A 19,673-nucleotide genomic window follows, 5' to 3' on the forward strand; every position below is an offset into this window, starting at 1 on the left:
CCTGTTTTCTATCTCTACTCGTGAGAATTATGGTGACTGAACTGACAACAAACATGCAAACCAGAAAGGGCTGTCTGGCATGAACAATAAGGGGTGTGGAAACATTTGATCTGCACAAATCACAAGGAGCTTGTTTAACCGAACACACAGTCACATAAGAGGGAGAGGCAGCCAGCCACAGGTAGACGGAAACTGTTCAAAACCCCTTCAAGATGTCAGGCATCGCAGCCAAACTTCAGCATTTCAGAGAGAAATCCAAGGGGATTGGAACCAACTCTCACGCACTGAAATACCAGAACCAAGACTTTGAGGAGCTGAGGAGGAGCTGTCTGGAGAGAGGACAGCTGTTTGAGGATGACTGCTTCGAAGCTCTGCCTTCATCCTTAGGCTTCAATGAGCTCGGACCAAACTCCTACAAAGTGCGGGGAGTCACCTGGACGAGACCCACTGTGAGTGTTGTTAAATGGAGATTTATGGGAAGCTACTGTAGTCAGAGATTGTTCGAGCATAAATCGAGGATGAAAGAAGGCTTTCATGCTTTTAATAGGGATTTTTGCAGGTAGGGAATGATTATTCTCTATAATCTTGTTTTATAATATTTTAAATTCTGTCATACGTATGTGCATCACTATCACAACACTTAAAGGGTTTACAGTTCCAAATAGTTCTGCATTTCTTCAGGGAGGTTCTGTTAAAGCTGCAGTATGTAACTTTTATTAAAAAAATATATGTTTTTTGTTTAAATTATCATTAAAAAAAAATCAAGCTCTTCTGCCTTCTGCCGGCAGAAATACACCACTCAGTAGGAAACAACCAATCAGAGCCAGGAGGAGGGTCTTAGTGCTGTCAGTCACTCTTGCACTCACACCGTTCCCCTTGCTCTCTGCTAAGCTACACTGATTCACAACAACATAGCCTGCCACAAATGCTAAGGCTAGTTAGCACGGACACTGATGACAGTGGATAAATGGTTTTCTTTGAACACTAAGTTGTTTCTCTACCATTAGCACGATTGGCAGCACATGGTTTCTCTCCTCCTGACTCTAATTGGTTCTTTTTGACTGGTAGCGGCAATAGTAGTTCAGGAAGGAGGTGGGGGAGCTCAATCTTTTCACAGATTACCTGTCTTATATTATATTGTCATGATGTGGTTACAGATGTAACAAACATGAAAAAAAATATTTTTTTTTTTTTGCAAAAGTTTCATACTGCAGCTAAGGGTTTATTAGCTGCTAATTTAGTAACTACACTAGCTAACTCTCTTGGTATCTTATCTTATTATAAATCCTGTTTTGAAGCCAAGCTATGGCTAGCATAAGAAATTGTGTGGCACACTAGCTCCAACATGTAAATAACAAGGTTTCATAAAACATTGTTTGCATAAGCAATTTGATCTGTTTGGAGACAGTGGAAAATGGCTTTGGTCCCTGTTGGAGTAGTAGTCACCTGAAGACCTCAGGGACAAACTTATCTGGATTTACCTTAACTTAACTAAGTTAACTAAGGCCCACTTCAAACATAATGAAGTGTCACTTTAAAAACATCTTAACAGGGTTGGATAAGAAGGTTAAACAAGGATGTACCACAGTTTGACTTGTCTTATTGATCCTTTTTTTGCAGGAGTTGTGCCAAAACCCAAAATTCATCTCTGAAGATGCTACAAGGACTGATATTTGTCAGGGAGCACTTGGTGAGAAGCACAAACACACACCAATTTGTTTTTTTAAAATAACTTGACCTACACATGTCAATTCTCTTTTGAAATTAATCACATTCATAAGTTATTCACCAGAAAATTAGACTATCAAAATTTTACATGCAAGATCTTTCTATCTTGAGCTCTTAAGATGTGTATGCATGCTTATCTAGCTTTTCAACAGAAACACATTCACCCTGACACAGACTCTGTGAATACTGATACTGTTAAAGCCGGCATCATGGCTCGATAGCTTCCTGCTTCTTTTCTGTGTGCAGGAAAAACACCTGAAGCAAAAACTCTTTTAAATATTTGTGTGCTGACATCAGCTGTCACTGATCACAGCATCTCCATCTTGTTTCTGTGCCTTCGCCCAGTCTACCAGAAATCTTCCACAAGCTGTGTTACTGAGTTACACTGAAAGATGAGGCTGAGATTTTTTTTTTTTGTGGAACCAATCACCACAGAAACCATCTGAAAATATGTGGATGGTAGATTAGCTTTTAACAGTGCAGTTTTTCTTCTTAATTTAATTTGATTGACTTATGTTATAATTTGTGTATTTGTCTTGTGTCCTATTAGTAATTTGAGCAAATTAAGTGCGCACCTCCACACTACTGTCTGTCTTCACTTCATCCTGTAATATGTTTTCTACCTGTATTTTCTGTTCCGTCTATTTTGCGTACGAGTCATCTCTAAATTATAAGAACATTAGGCCTAGCAGCACAGATCTGTTTGATGGAAATGACCAACATGATCTCTACGTTTTTTGGAAATATGTTGCAGTGAATTATTCCATGTGCTGCATTAGGCCTTCACTGGTGATTTTCTTTCCCAGGTGACTGCTGGCTCCTGGCGGCTATTGCCTCCCTAACTCTCAACAAGCAGGTTTTGTCCCGCGTTGTGCCCCATGACCAAAGCTTTACTGAAAACTATGCTGGAATTTTCCACTTCCAGGTACAACACTGCCTCAGTTAGAGTCTTGATTGGGTTTAAGAGACAAAAAAGTTAGATTTGACTGGTAGGATCATCTTTTCTTGCTCTCAGTTCTGGCAGTTTGGAGACTGGATAGATGTGGTTGTTGATGATCGCCTGCCCACCAGAGACGGGGAACTCCTGTTTGTTCACTCAGCGGAGGGCTCTGAGTTTTGGAGCGCCTTGCTGGAGAAAGCCTACGCTAAGTATGGATGACTATGAATATTTGACTGTTGGAGCTTTTTATAGGTGTGGTCCTTACCTAAGCTATTTTGCTTTTAGAATAAATGGATGCTACGAGGCTCTCTCTGGAGGCAGCACCATTGAGGGCTTTGAAGACTTCACTGGGGGCATCGCAGAGCGACATGAACTGGCGAGACCAGATCCACATCTCTTCAAAATAATCCAAAAGGCCTTGAAAAGAGGCTCTCTTTTGGGATGCTCCATTGATGTTCGTCTGAGTTCTTCTATGACTACTGTGGTTGCTCTGTTTGAGGTATTTGTTTCACATTATCTCTTTTTTTTTTGTTGCAGATCACCAGTGCAGCTGATTCTGAGGCGATCACACATAGCAAGCTGGTGAAGGGGCATGCTTACTCTGTCACAGGAGCCGACCAGGTGAGACTCCAGGAGTTATTTGGTCAAAACGTGTCCTCCTACTGGAAGCAGAGTTGTTTGATTTTCTGATCTGCATTAGGTTGAGTATCAAGGAGACATGGTGCAGCTGATCAGGATCAGAAACCCGTGGGGTCAAGTGGAGTGGACGGGTGCATGGAGTGACAAGTAAGAGCCAGCATGTTCTCTGAGAAGTTTGCTAATCGGAGTATTCTGGTCCGCACAAACATCCGAGGTGCAAGGATGATGTAGCTTCACAACTTTACTGATCCTCTGAATCTTGCATGAGGAGAATAAATGTTTACATTTGATTTTCTCTCCTCACTCCGTAGAATAGCACAAAAAACTTTTATCAAAGAATGTAACTTTTAAAAAAATTGGAATGTTTGTTTAAAGCAAATTTATTTACATAATTCCAATTTGCACAATTTTATGGCCAATAGAAATGCAGCTAATAATATTGTTTCCCATCTGTAGTTGAGCCTACTTCGTGTTGTCAGACAGGTTCCATTAAAGCAATGTCTCTATTCTACATATTGAGGAGTTGTCAGGCCTGGATGTGGCTAGTGAAATGGAACCAAAGAAATCAAATTAATCACCGCTGAATCACATTTTAACAAAAGAACACATCTAGTGCTTTCCACTTCAGGTTTTCCCTATCTAACATTAGAAAGAGGACTGTACACTAACTTTGCCGCTTTTGAAGGATAACTAGAGCAGTAGACAAGCATGCAGCAAATTTAGAATTGACTACAACCTTAATACACATAGTATTCTCCAAGATGATGCCACAATCCAATGGAAGAACATATAGGGTGAAGACGAATAATGTCTATGTGATGCCTCTATGTACAACAACCCCAACTCCAAATCCAGTTCGAAACATATTTGTCAAATTTTTTTGTTAAATTTCTTAAACTGCTTCTTCTAAATCACTTCCTTTCTCCTTCTACTCCCAAACTGCCCAAATATGACCCATGCTTGTGTCATGGTTATAACACACATAGATAAACACACCCTTTGGAAAGGGTGGAAAATCTTGAACAACAACCGTGTCAATGTGTTTTGTGGTTGCTATGTAGGTGTGGAGCCATCCCCACCACTTAGCACAAGTCTCACTCTTTATGTTTCTTTGTTCCAGCTCTTATGAATGGAGATCTGTGAGCAGTGAGGATCGGGAGCGACTGACCAACCGATCTGAGGATGGAGAATTCTGGTAACTCTAAAAAAATGTGATTTTTTTTTTTCTTTTCATGGAGGAAACCAATTTCACTTTTTTTTTTTTTTTTTTTTTTTTTTTTGCATTTTTTCCACCTTCGCTTCCACAGGATGTCCTTTTCCGACTTCCTCCGTGAGTATTCCCAGCTTGAGATCTGCAACCTTACCCCTGACTCTCTGACAGATGATGAATACCAGAAATGGGCGGAGACAGAGTTTGAGGAGACCTGGAGGAGTGGTGTGTCAGCTGGCGGCTGCAGGAACTATCCAGGTAGGCCCAGTTTGACAGTGGCACATTTACTGATACTGCTTGTAACAGTGTGTGCGCTAATTACGCCGACTGCTGCAGTCTTGACCTCAGTTGATGAATGTAGAGATGAGAGGCTTACAATGACAAAATACAGTAAAAAACTGGATTTTCAGCAACATAAAAAAGTTTTGGAATTGATAAAATTATGGCAGCAGCAGCAGCAGCAGCAGCTTGTTTCTGCTGCTTTGTCCAGTCACCATAATTTTAGTGGAACTTTTAGGGCTGCAAACAGCTGTGGTATAAGTTATTTTATTAAAATAAATGTATCTTGGTATGCTTTTTAACCACTGATTACATTTAATTAAATATGTAATTAAATTAAATGTTGGATTATTTTAGAGCAATGTTATACTACTACAATATATTTTTTTCTTTAAGTACAAGTAAAGAATAAAATATACATGTATTCTGAGATTATTTTGCTCATCTTTCCCAATAGAACAAATCAATATGGAAATGCTGTGTTTGTTTTATATCACAACACAGGGTTGGCCACGTCAAACCTCCCCTTCAGTTGTTCCACTAACACTTGCTCCCCTTTTTAGACACCTTCTGGACAAATCCTCAGTTTGTGATAAAGCTGGACGAGGTGGACGACGACCCCAATGATGGTGAGGAGGACGGATGCACAGTCATTGTGGGCCTGATGCAGAAAAACAAGCGCCATCGGAGGAAAATGGGAGAAGACATGGAGACTATTGGATTTGCAATTTATGACGTGAGGGGATAAAATAAAAATGAAATCAGTATTTGAGAATGTGTAGCATTTTATAAGAGTCTAACCTTGGATTTCCTTTCCTTTTTTATAGCTTCCCGAGGAGGTACATCACCCAGAGAGTCTACTGGCTGCACTGGGATATTTCAAATTCTAAAATACTTTTATTTCTTAAAGGATGTAAATTATCATTTTCAAAATGAAAGTGTGTTCAGGGATGTTTTTTTCTTTTAGATATCTTAATTGAAGGACCAAATCAGACAAATTTGTGAAAAAAGTAAAACAGCACAAAGCTGTCAAAAACACTCCATATGATGATTAGAAATACAAGAAAAATGTTGTGTAACAGTAAGATTTCTGGAGACCTAACAAGCCAGGACACATGTACAAATGACCTGTTGTGACAAAAACATTAGTTTGAAAGACGAAAATTCATAGCATTCACATAGACATAAATTCTGGTCCACTTCAAACCAGCGTTGTTACTCTAATAGGTACAGGAGTGTGTCAACATGTTCCTCCCAGTAAAATGTGTCACCAGAAAATGCTGCTTTATATCAGCGGATCATGTGGGCTTTCTTACAAAAGTACACTATCTGGTTCTTTTTGCAGTACTCTGGCAAGACACAGGTGCACCTGAAGAAAGATTTCTTCCTGTACAACCGTGCAGCAGCACGCTCCGAGACCTTCATCAACCTGAGGGAGCTGTGCAACCGCTTCCGTCTCCCCCCTGGAGAGTATCTCATTGTTCCCTCCACCTTTGAGCCCAACAAAAACGGGGACTTCTACGTTCGGGTGTTCTCTGAGAAACAAGCAGATTGCCAGTATGCTACCAGTGCCACCAAAATATATAGTCATACATAAAATAATTTAGTTTCTGCAATATTGATCTAATGCTTTGCTTCTTTCAGGGTGATTGATGATCCAGTAGAAAGTCATGTAGAGAAGGTATTGTTTTCAATATGCATTTGCGGTGTGATGTTCATTTTATTTTGACACCAAATGAAAGCTTGCCTTTATTATATTTAGATTGATATCGATGAAGATGAAATCAGTGACAGATTCAAGACTCTTTTTGGACAGCTTGCAGGAGAGGTCAGCATGCTAAACAGTTTTTTTACAGTCTCATACTCCCAAATATCTGCTTTCAAAATTAAAATAATAGTGTTTGTCTCATCGCTCAGGATGTGGAAATTTCTACATATGAGCTGCAAAGAATCCTCAACAGAGTGGTGATGAGGAGTAAGACATTCTTGCTTCCTTAATCACCCAGATGTAACATTAACGATCTTTAGATTCAGGCACAATTCACATTTTCTTTATGCATTTTTTCAGGAGAAGACATCAAATCCAGTGGGTTTAGTCTTGCAACTTGCCGCAATATGATTAACCTGCTGGATGTATCCTTTCTAAACAAAATCTCTGAAATTATCATTTTTCACAAATCACAGTTTATCAGAGGACGCTTGAGAAAAATGTGAATTCATCTTTAAAATAATGAAAGCATAAGCAGAACTGGTCTCTATAACAAGAAAATGACCTCCCCAAAAAATACCAGTAAATCCACAAAATACTGAGAATTGAGGAGCGGGAGATCATTGAGAAGTTTTTAATCTTGTGATCTTGGTCTAATATTCCTTAACAATTATGTAAAAGAAAGATGGAACTGGTAAGCTGGGCCTGGTAGAGTTTAAGATCCTGTGGACAAAGATTGAGAAATTTCTGGTTTGTTATTTATTTTTACCTCTATAACATATCTGCAATAGTAGTTAGCTGCTGATAGCAGACGGTAATTTCTTGTTTTTCCACTCAGGATCTGTTCAAATCAAGAGATGTAGATCAGAGTGGGTGCATGAGCTCCTCCGAGATGCGGGTGGCCGTCGAAGAGGCGGGTGAGAAACCTGTTTATTAAGTTATGTTTCCACTTGTGAGATTCAAGTAAGAGGATAAACAGTTGTGTGATTGGTCTGTTTCTACAGGTTTCTCTCTGAACAACTCTCTCCATCAGATCATTGTGGCTCGCTACAGTGAAACGAACCTCACCATTGACTTTGACAACTTTGTGGGCTGCCTGATTCGCTTGGAGACACTTTTCAGTGAGTTTTGTTCCGTTTATGGAGATTTTGTTTCACTTGGTGCCTGGAAGCTAACATAGAAGTTATAATCTTTGTTACTTCACATCTCTACAGACACTTTTGAGGTGCTGGACAAAGATGGTTCTGGTACCATTGAGCTGAACTTCATGGAGGTTAGAGCCAGGATGTGTGTTCAATAAAAAGAAAATGGCTGGTTGGAAGGAAAAGCTGAAAAACTAACCTGCTGATGCTTTTATCCACAGTGGCTGAATGTGACGATGTTGTAACAGAGCTGCAAGCAAACGGAAGAATCAAGATGTTTTGTAGGACCTTATTTGGATTAAATAACTGCATAAACAAAATTGCTTAGAGTCATCAACTCTGAACCTTTGTTTGTTCTTCACTAACTGCAGAAAGAGGTTTCCTTATAAGTTAATCACTATAGGGATTCGTTTTGAGGGAACAATTATTGCTAATGCTTGCCAACACATTACAAAAGGGGAATCTGCAAACATCATGTATTTCTTTGGAAGACGGGGGATCTGCCTGGGCTGAAAAATATGGCACCTTTCATTTTTTTGTCTTTTTCTCTGAGCTTTCATGCAATAACATAAATGTGGTTTAACATGTCATAAAACATAATGTAGTTACTGGCTTTCATGTAAAGAGTTGGATGAGAAAAATCTATATTTTCCTCTGGTGAGTGTGGTAAATATGAAGACCATGTCTGTAGTGCATTAGCTCAGCTCCCTTAGAGACTAAGGTTTGCTTTTTTTAGATTATTCAAACTCTGAACTTTGATTGGCTGGTGTTTTTCTGTGTAATACAATATAAATAAAATAATTTGTCAGCTTTTAACTTTGTGTTTGTAGTTAAGAAACTATTATCATGGGTTTAGTGTGTACTAAAACACACAAAACGAATTTTGTGTGGTTTTGTGTGAACCCCTGATAACAGAATACGGGAATGGTCCAGACAAAGAACCGGCTCTTCCTCAGTCCCATTGAGATCCAAAACATCCAGATTCACACACTGAGCCCCCTGATCTACACCTCCTCTTCTGTTACCGCCGCCAGAACCCACGCAGATTGATCCAGCTTGTCTCACACCCGAGGAGGGGCAACGTAGAAGACACACCGGATGGTGCCTTTATTGCGGGTCTCCCAATCACTTTACTGTAAATTGCCCAGTTCGTCCAAAAGCTGAGGCCCGTCAGTGAATATGGGGATGCTGGCGGGCATGTTCACCACTAAGCATAACCTTACTGTCCCTTCTTTGCTTAGTATCCAACAAGAGACTCACCCCTTCTCTCCGATTGCAACTGTTGAACCAGAATCTCCAGATCTGTCATCTATTCCTACAAAATATCATGATCTAACCCAGGGGTGTCAAACTAAATTTCACCGAGGGCCACTTCAGCATATTGGCCACCCTCAACGGGCCACATTGACGGTACAAATCAGGAGTGCGTCCCTGCTAAAACACCCCAGACAAAAGGTTGACTTCCCTCATTCAGAGGCTTATAATGCGTCAATGGTCCAGGTGTGTTAGAGAAGGAATGCATCTAAAGCTGCAGATGGTAGCTCTGGAAAACTAGACTTGGGCACCCCTAGCATAAATGTATAAAAATACAATGCTAAAAATACATTAAACAACACTTCATAATGTTAAATAATTGATTTTATGTATTGAAGTTTTAAATATTACATTTGAGTTTCCATGGATGTAAAATTACTGCTCAGTTTAAAAATGACAATATTTAAATCAGTGTTTAAAGGTAAGCAAACAAATGATAAAAGCAAGTCACATGGGCAGGCATTATAGACTTTACGCAAAGATTTAGTCTCAGAGGCAACTGAAATTAATTAATTAAAAAAAAACCTTTCTGAATATCATCTCATCAGCCTATAAAATGCTGGGGGGCCACATGTGGCCCGCGGGCCTTGAGTTTGACATGTGCATTACGCCATAGAACTGCCAATTGGTAATTGAAGTAAAGTAGCTTCGATTTCAAAGAATCCTACATTGAAGTTGATTGGCAAATGAACCATCACAAAAGAGGAAGGCTCTTATTGTCTCACTGCACCACAAGAGGTGCATAACCGACAAAAACTGTTTCTGTCTGGTTTTGAACCAGAGTCCTTTTGCGTGTGATGCAAACGTGATAACCACTACACTACAGGAACTGAACTTCTCTGTTTTGTTTCAGTTTGAGGTTCCAAAATTGATGATGTGAGATGCAACGCATGAAAATTTCAACTGAGGCTTGCACTCAGATGTCTGGATTCAGAGTACAGACCACAGAACCCTTGTTGACCTTTAGTAAACACCTGTGATGAATAGAACCTACAAAATCTGTTTCTGTCTGGTTTCGAACCAGAAACCTTTTGCATGTAAAGCAAACGTGATAACCACTACACTACAGAAACTCATGCTCTTTGCGGTGGTCCTGGTAGATGAGCCAAATTTTGTTAGAGACTAATGTCAACGATGGGCATGGAACAATGTCAAATACTTATACCACAGATCCTCTCAGAGAGCACAGTAACTTGGTGATCAAAAAATTGTATTGAAGATGTCATTAGCAGAGACAAATGGTTCTACAGAGTCTTGGCTAAATGGCTATAAAGTAAAATCAATACTTGCAAATAAAAGATGGTTCAAAAATAAAATTAACACATTAAAATAAAAAATATCTCTGAAATACAATCAACACTTAAAAATTAAAAATGGTTCAAAAATAATATCAACACTTCAAAATATAAAATCTTTGGACAATAAAATATTATGTATGTTTTGAAAAACATTAGAATATAAGCACTTTTATCAAATCTTCATTGTGGTAAGCTCATGTAAGTTCTTCTTAAATCCATGGAAACCCAACAGTTTGTAAGGTAGGTGAGTTAGCTCAGTAGGTTAGAGCACCGTGCTGGTAATCCTGAGGTCATCGGTTCAAACCCCGCATGGGGCAATTCATGTGTAAGGTCTTTCAGACAATCAATACCTCAAAATAAACAAGGGTTCAAAAATAATATCAATACTTCAAAAATAAATAAGGGTTCAAAAATAAAATCAACACTTCAAAATAAAATCAATACTTCAAAATAAATAAGGGTTCAAAAATAAAATCAACACTTCAAAATACATAAGGGTTCAAGAATAAAATCAACACTTCATAATAAATAAGGTTTCAAAAATAAAATCAATACTTACAAAGAAAAATGGTTCATACAATAAAATTTACAGTTCAAACTGTATAATGGGGTCTGTTCAGTCCATAAAATAAGCCTGAGATCAAAAATTTATTGAAGATGTCTTTAGCGGACATGTCATTAGCAGACAAAAATAAAAAATAAAATCAAGGAAGCGCAATTCAAACCTTTGGTTGAATTCAAGTCTCCATTACAGATCAGAGAAAACTAAAGAGAAATCAACGTTGTGTTAATCCATTTGAGGAGCCGGCAGTTTATCTTGAGGAAATAAATGACGACGCAGAAGTTAATTAGACTGTAACATGCGCAGTCCGCTGCTCAACCACTGCGGACGAGGCTCCGCCGCTGCGAAGAATTAGAAACCGCTGGAAGTAACTCATCCAGCGGATTTAACAAATGGAGCATTCTTGGTTCACGTTACCCAGGAGAGCGGCGTTCTGGAGGAGCTGCAGACATAACATCTGTCCGTTTCGGAGAAGCGAAACCACGCTAAATAAATAAATAAATAAATAAATAAATAAATAAATAAATAAATAATCCGGACCGCACAGGGTAAAACACTCACAGAGTTCAGTTGATTTGTTTGGATCAGACAGATCCAACTGACTAATGAATTAGCGCAGATTTTTTCTGCAGATGGGAACCAGGAGGAAGTGCGTTCAGACCCCAGCAGGTGAAGTGATGCTAATTTAAGTGAAGTCGCTTAATTTATTATAAGTTATTGAGGCCAGTCAGTGGTTTTTGTCACTACGGAGAAAAATTTAGATACATTTATCTGCTTAATCTGTGATGGGATCTGGATTCACGGTGAATATTAACTAAACCGCATAAAATGCGACTAAATAGCCGATGCTAATATTATTGTAATTTCACGGATAAAAATAGTACAGGACCATTTTATTTTTATTTATTTTTTTATGTTGTCGGTCAAGATAACGGATAACAAAAAAGTCTAGCGCGACCTGCCGATGTCTCAGTCAATAAGCAGCTTGAGGTGAATCTGCTGCTCTCTAGTGGCGAGAAGCCGTAATATTGGCTGGTAACAATCGGAATGCATTGTGGGAGATGTAGTTTGTAGTCAATTCGTGCTCAAAACCTATTTTAAGTCAATCATCAGCCTATAAAATGCTGGGCGGGCCACATAAAATGACATGGCCTTGAGTTTGACACATGTGATCTAACCTGAGAAACAGAAACCCATTCACCCTGACACAGACGAACTGTGAATACTGCAACAGATACTGTTTTACCTGACATCATAATAGCCTCCTACTTCTTTACTGTGTGCAGGAAAAACACCTAAGGCAAAATCTCTTTTAAATATTTGTGTGCTGACATCAGCTGTCACTGAACACAGCATCTCCATCTTGTTTCTGTGCCCACGCCCAGTCTACCTGAAATCTACCACAAGCTAGTGACAGTGAGTTCCACTGAAAGATGAGGCTGAAATCTTTTTTTTTTTTTTTTTTTACCCAACCAATCACCACAGAAACCATCTGTTTTGTCGCGCGTTGTGCAGCAAGTTCAAAGCTTTACTGAATGAAACCTATGCTGGAATCTTCCACTGCCTCAGTTAGGAGTCAACACACATTTTGCATTAACTTTGACAACTTTGTGGGCTGCCTGATTTGCTTGGAGACACTTTTCAGTAAGTTTTGTTCCGCTTTTGTGGATTTTTTTTTTCACTTGCTGCCTGGAAGCTAACATAAAAGTTATGATCCCTACAGACACTTTTGAGGGGCTGGACAAAGATGGAGGATGAACTTTATGGAGGTCAGAGCCATAAAAAGGCTCCTGGAAGGAAAAGCTGAAAGACTAACTTGCTAATGCTTTTACCTACAGTGGCTGAATGTGACAATGTTACAACAGAGCTGCAAGCAAACAGAAGAATCAAGATGTTTTGTAGATCTGCATTAACAAAATTGCTTAGAGTCATCAACTCTGAACCTTTGTTTGTTTTTTGCTATCTGCAGACAGAGGTTTGCTTATAAGTTAATCACTAGGGATTAGTTTTGAGGGAACAATTATTGCTAATGCTTGCCAACACATTAAAAAAGGACAATCAGCAAACATCAGGTAATTCTTTGGAAGAAGAGGGATCTGCTTGGGATGAAAAATACAGCACCTTTCATTTTGTTCTCATTTAGATTGGAAAACCTCCACAAAAGAGCATTAAATTGGGTAAAACTACTTTCTCCAATATCTCTGAAAGAATGGAAGTTTTGAGATCGGTACATAATGTGAAAAAAACTGATTTTTTTTTTTTTTTATCAAACAGTTCACAGTTGCATGTACCATTGGGGACCACACAGGAAGTAATGCATGCTTTTAATAACAACAGGGACAAACGCTCAAATAGCAGGAAAATCTTCTTTGAAGAGCCAGGCAGGTTTGATATATCAGCAGGGTTTCATTTAACCATTTAACCATGCCTTTAAGAATTGTAAATACAACAGGCTGAAACTGATTTAAAACAGCTGAGCAGGGGGGAAAAAATCACTAATAAACAGCAATCAATATTTCAACTGTCACCTGTCTTAAGATTTATTAAAATAGCTGTTGAATCAAAATGGTAGTTTTTGTATTTTGAATTATTTTCCCATGTATTGAGGTAGGATTATCTGAGTCAGTGAGCTGACCAAAAAGGAGCTGCCATAACTGATTTGCAGAGTACACCTCATAAAATAATGGAGTTAACGGAAACCCCAAAGCCTCCTCTGCTAATGAAGCAGCAGAATGACTGGAGTCAGATGATTCCTCAGAACCGTTTCATCACAGACTGCTACAGGAGATCCCTCATACTCACAGCATTAACCACATTTAAATTACTCATTGAAGAAACTTATGTAATGAGAACTAAGGTAACAGCTTATTTCTCCACTAGGATAAAGAAGGTGTCATTGAATTGAACTGAATTGAGTTAAATGTACGTTTCATTACAGCAGCTTCGCCAAGTCTTAAATGTGTGGTAGTCCTGTTTTATTTTGAGGTTTGGAATGGGTGAGAAACATCCTTGCACCAGTGAATAAGACTCTTTTCTTCAAGAATAAAACACAAAAAATGGATGAGTTGAATTTCTCTTGCACGTAAGTTTTACAACACCAGTGCTAGTCATTCACATTGCAATGGTATTTAGAAAATTGTCTACCAAAAACAAAACAGATTTTAGAACCATCTCTCTTAAATCGCTACAAGTTTGTGAGATTTGAACTAGGTTGTTCCTCTTTAACCAAACAAAATTAGAATTTACAGATTCAAACTCTAGAGTTTATATTTGAATCAATTTTTTCTTTTGTATTTATTGGCCCTTACTTATTAAGGCGCCCGGCTTAATTCTCACAGATATCAACCAAAAACAGAGTTCAGTACTGCGATACGCCAGCAGATGTCCCAGTTCTCACAGATTTGTGTAGCCGTTGCTCTTATGTCACTGCCTGTGCTGGGGCCAAGCTCCCAGAGTGCTTGCAGCAGCATGTAGGCTTCAGCCCACAGAGAGCTATGCAGCAGTCATTTCCTGCTACGCAGTCATTTCCTGCGTAGAAGCACCAAAAGAAGCACCCTTTTGGTGCTTCTAATGTTGCGGCCGTCTGCAATTTAAGTCCAGACTGACCACATTTACACAAAATCTTTTCTGTTATCATTCCATTCCTAAACAAATGATCCACTGGTCGACATATATAAATTGTGTTTTGCTACTTTCATACTTTAATGATGACATTGTTGGCAGGTAAGCTCGGACCTAGTGCTTGCAGTAGAACCATTGCTTTTTGTCTGGATGTGGGGCGGGACTGCAACTCTGAAAACCATAAATCCACCCTTAGGGGAAGTAACGCCGCTGTGATGATGAGGCAGAGGATCTGTATTTAGTTTCTGCTCAGAAAGAGGCGGGAGCTCCACCAAAGCTGTTGGTCTGAATAAAAAGAAATGAGCTCTGTATACCCTGCAAAGATAAGGAGCATTTTTCTTCCAGCGCTCCTTCTAATTAAGGCTGTTGCTGGTCAAGGAAATTACAACTGAAGCATGCTAGTTATAACTTGCACCTCTTTTTTATAGTCTTTTTCAGAAAGACCTTGGAATAAAACAAAGAAGTGTAAAAACAAAACTGATTTTCATTGTGCACTAATGACGATGTTGCTCCATTAGTAGATTGCTAAGACTGCTTACATTTTTCCCCTCTTCTCAAATTCGTCCGTGGTGGAAATCATTTCAGTTGCTGCTGGTCGACAACCAGTCCTCTCCTGTCTAGAGGGTGTAATTCAGGGGGATGAATTAATTTTGATTCATTAGGACATTTTTAATGTTATGATGTTTAGTCATCTCCCATCTGAATCACCTCCTAATGCATCCAAGTCCTCCAGAGTCCAACTCATGACCTGATTTTATGATTCAGGCGTGTTGACAGAGACAAATCTAAAAGTTGCAGGGCAATATTTTGTGTTATTATTGTGAAAACAATAAAAGTAACGATAAGGTAACTCTATAGCCATGATTTTATGGTACAGAAATCATTGTGTCACAAAGAACTTATTTGTTTGTTTTTTTTTACAAATGGGAAAAAATATTCCCATTTATAATATGTTTCTTTAAAACACCGGTCACATAAAGAAGTGTAATTTGTATCACTAAACTACACATGATAACTCCATTTCATCACATATCAAAAAGTATTGATGCTCTCATTAAACATGCAGTGGAAAAAATTGTAAAACTAAAATTCCTGACAATACGGATAGTTTTGGAGGATTTTAAACATTATTAATTAAAACTTATTGCGACAACAATAAATTAAAATTCTTATCATGATAAGAAATTCATCATGATAAATGAAAACACAACAAATGCCCAACTCTAGTCCCAAGGTTCCATACATGACCAAATGCATGTTTGAAATTGTTATTTGGAAACTGATTATTGTATTTTTACCCAGGCTAACCTTAGCCAATGACAATATTATTGAAATTTTCACCTATTTCAGTAAATCATTTTCCAGAGTGAAACACGTCACAGATTAACTACAAACAGTTTGATTTTTTTCAAGTTTTTATTTCTGTTAATTATAATAACTTTCTGTTTACAGCTGATAAAAAAGACAAATTACGTCAGATAAATTTAAATAGTACAGAAATGTGAATGTATGTCTAATAAAAAAGTATATTTAACACCTGTTTAAAGGTTGTCATTCTCATAAGTTATTTTTAATCTGATAAACAAGCCTCGTCAGAACTCATATTCTACGTTATTGAATATGATGGTATTTTATGAGAAAAATAAATACATGTTTGAGGTGAGATATTTCATGGAACCTTATAGTAGCATTCATAAGCTAGAGCTGCAGAAACTGATGGTAAAACCTACATGATATCAGAATGGGACTCCATATCAGTAAGCGCCTCATTGCAGGTCACTCATATTGGCACCACTTTGTATCCCTGTGTTGTAAAAGTTTATAAAATGACCTTATTTGGATTAGATAGCTGTACTGCATAACATCAGCTACTTTCAGTAGGACAACGGTTCCATAATTTAACCACATCCTACAGCTAGGATGTGGTGGAAGAGGAGATTGCATCACATTCTTTAGGTACAAAACTCCTAAAGGTGTGATGTAAAACACCACACCTTTAGGATGCGTTGAAAAGGGAGAATCACGTCACAGATATGCAGCATCTGTGCGATGCGATCAGGTAAATATGCACCAAAATATCTGAGGAATGTTTCCGACACTGGGACACAGACGCAGAAGACAGCTCTGAAGGCAAAATGAGTACCTAATAAAGTGGCCTGTAAGTGAAAATTGCTATCAATGAAAGCTGTCAGGTCCTGAAACTGAAACTACATCCAGAAACTGTGTAAATCTACGGTGATTGGCCAAATGTTCTTTAAATTGGGATGGAGTCCAAGATTCCCTTTCTGTCACAAAAAAGCAAATGTATATGGAGATTTTTTTTTTTTTAGCTGCAACAGTGGAAGGGATCTCTGTTAATTGCAGACATTTATGGTCTGTTGGAACTGAACCATTCATGTTCTTGTTTATCCCACTTATCACCGGCATGTGCTGTCCCAGTTTCAACAGGTAACTTAAATTCCCTAATCGTCTTGTCTCCACTTGTCCTACCTTTTACCTTAAAAGGAGGCCTGGCTGCGTCTCAGCAGCAGCAGATGGGTTAAAGCGTGGACAGGTTTGCTTTCCATATAAGGCTATGAGTTGCTAACCTTCAACACCTGGAGTTTCACTTGGAAAACCTAAGTCAGTTTATGGATTTGCACGACTGAATCAAATTGTAACGGGGTACTTAAACGTTTGGGACTTTGTAATGCAATCCGAGCAATGGCAAAAACTGTGATTCGGGCTTTGCATGAGATATAATTAAAAGCCGAAGTTGCAGCTGGTAACTGTATCACACCTGCGCCGAAGTGGGTGGGTCTGTTGGAGGTGTGCTCACTTAGTGCAGCTCCTCCTCTATGAGTCAACCTGCTGCTCTTCCTTCTTATAACCCGCTCAGCAGTCTGACTGCAGCTGCCATTTTTTCTCTGCTGCCTCTTTCCTTCACACATCACAAGCACAATGGTGAGTGAGTGAGCGAGCACACTTCCTGTGAGATTGTGGTGGATTTTAGATGAAATGTGATCTTGAATAAGAGTTCAGTTTTATTTGTTTGGCTCATAGGAAATGCAATCATTATGTCTTATTTTTTGTTGTTTTAGTCACTTCCTTATTTTAGAATATGTGGAAGATGTGAGTTTGTATATATGTAGTTTTTAAGTGATTTTAAAATTTAAGGGGGTTTATAGTCTGGAGCTTATTGGGCGTGAACTATTTAAGGGGGTGAAAATGAACCAGGTGGCGAAAAGGGTTTGTACAAGGTGTGGTTTGCCTCCAAAATGGAGGGAGCTCTGTACGTGTTTGAAACTTGTTGAGGGTCGCTGAGGGCAGGGTTTCTTGTGCTAACTTGTTCCAGAATGACTGGAATGCAGTTGAACCAAGGCCTAAGACTGGCTGGGAAGCAACACTTTAATTCAAAGAAGACAGAAGTTTATAAAGCTTTTGTGAACTTCATTGCCTCAACTGGACTGACATTTTTGCACTCAGTTTTGAAGTTGTGAAGAGCTTCCTGTTTCTTGGTCTCTCTGTTCTGCTTTTCTTCTCAGAACCAGAGTACAAGTAAAGAGGAGCTGCTGAAGCTCCAATCCAGGCCCAAATTTGACAAAAGGGTCTGGATTGTGGCAGTTTCTAATGTATTAGTAAATTTTCAGAGCACAAAACTGATCATTAATCTTGGCACACTCCTTTAGAAAAGCATTTTTTTCCCTTTTTTTTTTTTTTTTTTTGAAATACTTGCTTCAACCCTAAAATGTGAATTTCTGTTTTCTCAGGCATCTGGAGTGCAAGTCGACGACCAAGTCAAGGACATCATCAGTGACATGAAAGTGGTGAAGAGCGACGCGGATGCAAACGAGCGCATCAGAATTGTGGTCTTGGAAATCAAAGAGGGTTTTATCAAAGTGGAAAATGTCTTCAGAGAAAAGGATTTGAGCGGGGAGAACGACATCTTCAAGTTCTTCTTGAATCAGCTGGACAAGGACAAGTGTCGCTACCTGCTGTACGACTGCCACTTTGAGACCAAGGAGTCGAGCAGGAAAGAGGAGCTGGTCTTTGTGATGTGGTACTTGCAGATATTTCTTTCAGGCAAAATTTGTCATTTTTAAGTAGTCGGAAATGTGGGGCTACTGTGTTTGTGAGAACTGAACAGGATTGGCAAGCTGGCTGACCATTTCTTTGTTCCAGGGCTCCTGAAACTGCACCCATCAAGTCCAAAATGCAGTACGCTAGCTCAAAAGACTCTCTTAAGAAGGTTTTGACAGGTAGGTTTTTGCGTTCTTAATTTAAGCGGTGTTGTAAAAATCCCATGTTTCAACTCTTGAGTGACTTAATGCTTCACATTCATTTGAGGAAATTTATTAAATTTAATTTGTGTGTATGTATATCTTCTCAGGCATCAAACACGAGCTGCAAATGAACGACCTCTCAGATTACGGCACCAGGGACCAATTTGCAGCAAAGATCAGCAAAAACGTTATCAAAGTTGAAGGCCATGATGTCTAATGAATAAAATCAAATCCTGTTTTTGAAAAGCCAACTCTGATCACAGCTTCTAATCTTCTGATTCAGTTTGTTTAATCTGGTCTCTTAAAAAAATAAAATAAAATGGGGGCGGGAGGAAATTGTCAGATCCCGTCTGTTCCTCTAAAGCTCTGTACATATGGTTAGATTCTTGCATGTTCATGTACAATTGATCTGGGTACATAAGCTGTAAAATACTTTCAGTTTTACAAACTCTGTATGACCGGGCTTATAGTTTGACCCACAACTGCATTTCTTAGACTATTGCACAGTGGCCACATGGAAATACTGTACATCTTTGTATCTAAAAGAACTGAAAATTACAAGAGTCAGTCAATGCATTGTCAAATAAAGTAAGTGCAACAATTTTTGTATCTAAGTTATTTGAAGTCATTTGTCTAGTAGGTAAATTTGCACATTAATTGAGGCTCAGGATCTTGTATTTTGTACCTCCAGAAAGCTGGCTGTCCTGCAGATGCATTAGAAAAAGTAAAGTGCATTAATTGACTTTAGCATACTAACCCAAAAACAAGTAATTCTGAGATTTGACCTAATTTAATGACATTTTAATGCAATTTAGCAGGAGAATAACTGCAGTGTTCTGTCTTAAGCATAAATAACTGAGTATAAATGTGACTGCCTTATCTGACAAACTTAAGTTTTCTATTATGGCAACTAAAACCTTTGTGCTCAACAGCTAACTTAACTTCCCAAAAGTCATTGCATCTTTAAGGA

At 38.6% G+C, this 19,673-nt stretch overlaps 2 protein-coding genes and 1 non-coding gene across 3 annotated transcripts; 2 read left to right on the plus strand and 1 right to left on the minus strand.

The window, feature by feature from the left end:
* Positions 1-129: 129 nt before the first annotated feature.
* On the plus strand, positions 130-8,462 carry LOC106929428 (calpain-2 catalytic subunit-like). The gene is made up of 21 exons (XM_015006383.2): positions 130-449; positions 1,621-1,690; positions 2,535-2,653; positions 2,744-2,877; positions 2,954-3,122; positions 3,206-3,289; positions 3,369-3,454; positions 4,428-4,502; positions 4,615-4,775; positions 5,360-5,532; positions 5,624-5,635; positions 6,142-6,353; positions 6,441-6,477; positions 6,559-6,624; positions 6,714-6,771; positions 6,865-6,929; positions 7,186-7,254; positions 7,343-7,421; positions 7,509-7,625; positions 7,719-7,777; positions 7,868-8,462. Exons 1-21 carry the CDS (start codon positions 213-215, stop codon positions 7,889-7,891), a joined length of 2,106 nt encoding a protein of 701 aa, XP_014861869.2. The 5' UTR covers positions 130-212; the 3' UTR covers positions 7,892-8,462.
* A 1,498-nt stretch (positions 8,463-9,960) lies between these two features.
* On the minus strand, positions 9,961-10,033 carry trnav-uac (transfer RNA valine (anticodon UAC)). The gene has a single exon. It is a non-coding gene; the product is annotated as a tRNA-Val (tRNA).
* Positions 10,034-17,226: 7,193 nt separating this feature from the next.
* cfl1l (cofilin 1 (non-muscle), like) lies at positions 17,227-19,304 on the plus strand. The gene is made up of 4 exons (XM_015006378.2): positions 17,227-17,384; positions 18,191-18,480; positions 18,603-18,679; positions 18,811-19,304. Exons 1-4 carry the CDS (start codon positions 17,382-17,384, stop codon positions 18,918-18,920), a joined length of 480 nt encoding a protein of 159 aa, XP_014861864.2. The 5' UTR covers positions 17,227-17,381; the 3' UTR covers positions 18,921-19,304.
* The last annotated feature ends 369 nt before the right edge of the window (positions 19,305-19,673 follow it).

This window comes from Poecilia mexicana, unplaced genomic scaffold, assembly GCF_051168715.1.
Source record: "Poecilia mexicana isolate PSO_F unplaced genomic scaffold, ASM5116871v1 scaffold_15, whole genome shotgun sequence".
Lineage (NCBI taxonomy): Eukaryota > Metazoa > Chordata > Actinopteri > Cyprinodontiformes > Poeciliidae > Poecilia > Poecilia mexicana.

Coding starts and splice junctions, on each gene's coding strand:
- LOC106929428 (XM_015006383.2), top strand. CDS start 213: ATGTCAGGCATCGCAGCCAAACTTCAGCATTTCAGAGAGAAATCCAAG. Junction 2,878..2,953: donor CTGGAGAAAGCCTACGCTAA/GTATGGATGACT, acceptor TTTTGCTTTTAG/AATAAATGGATGCTACGAGG. Junction 6,772..6,864: donor CAACAGAGTGGTGATGAGGA/GTAAGACATTCT, acceptor GCATTTTTTCAG/GAGAAGACATCAAATCCAGT.
- cfl1l (XM_015006378.2), top strand. Junction 18,481..18,602: donor GAGCTGGTCTTTGTGATGTG/GTACTTGCAGAT, acceptor TCTTTGTTCCAG/GGCTCCTGAAACTGCACCCA. Junction 18,680..18,810: donor TCTTAAGAAGGTTTTGACAG/GTAGGTTTTTGC, acceptor ATATCTTCTCAG/GCATCAAACACGAGCTGCAA.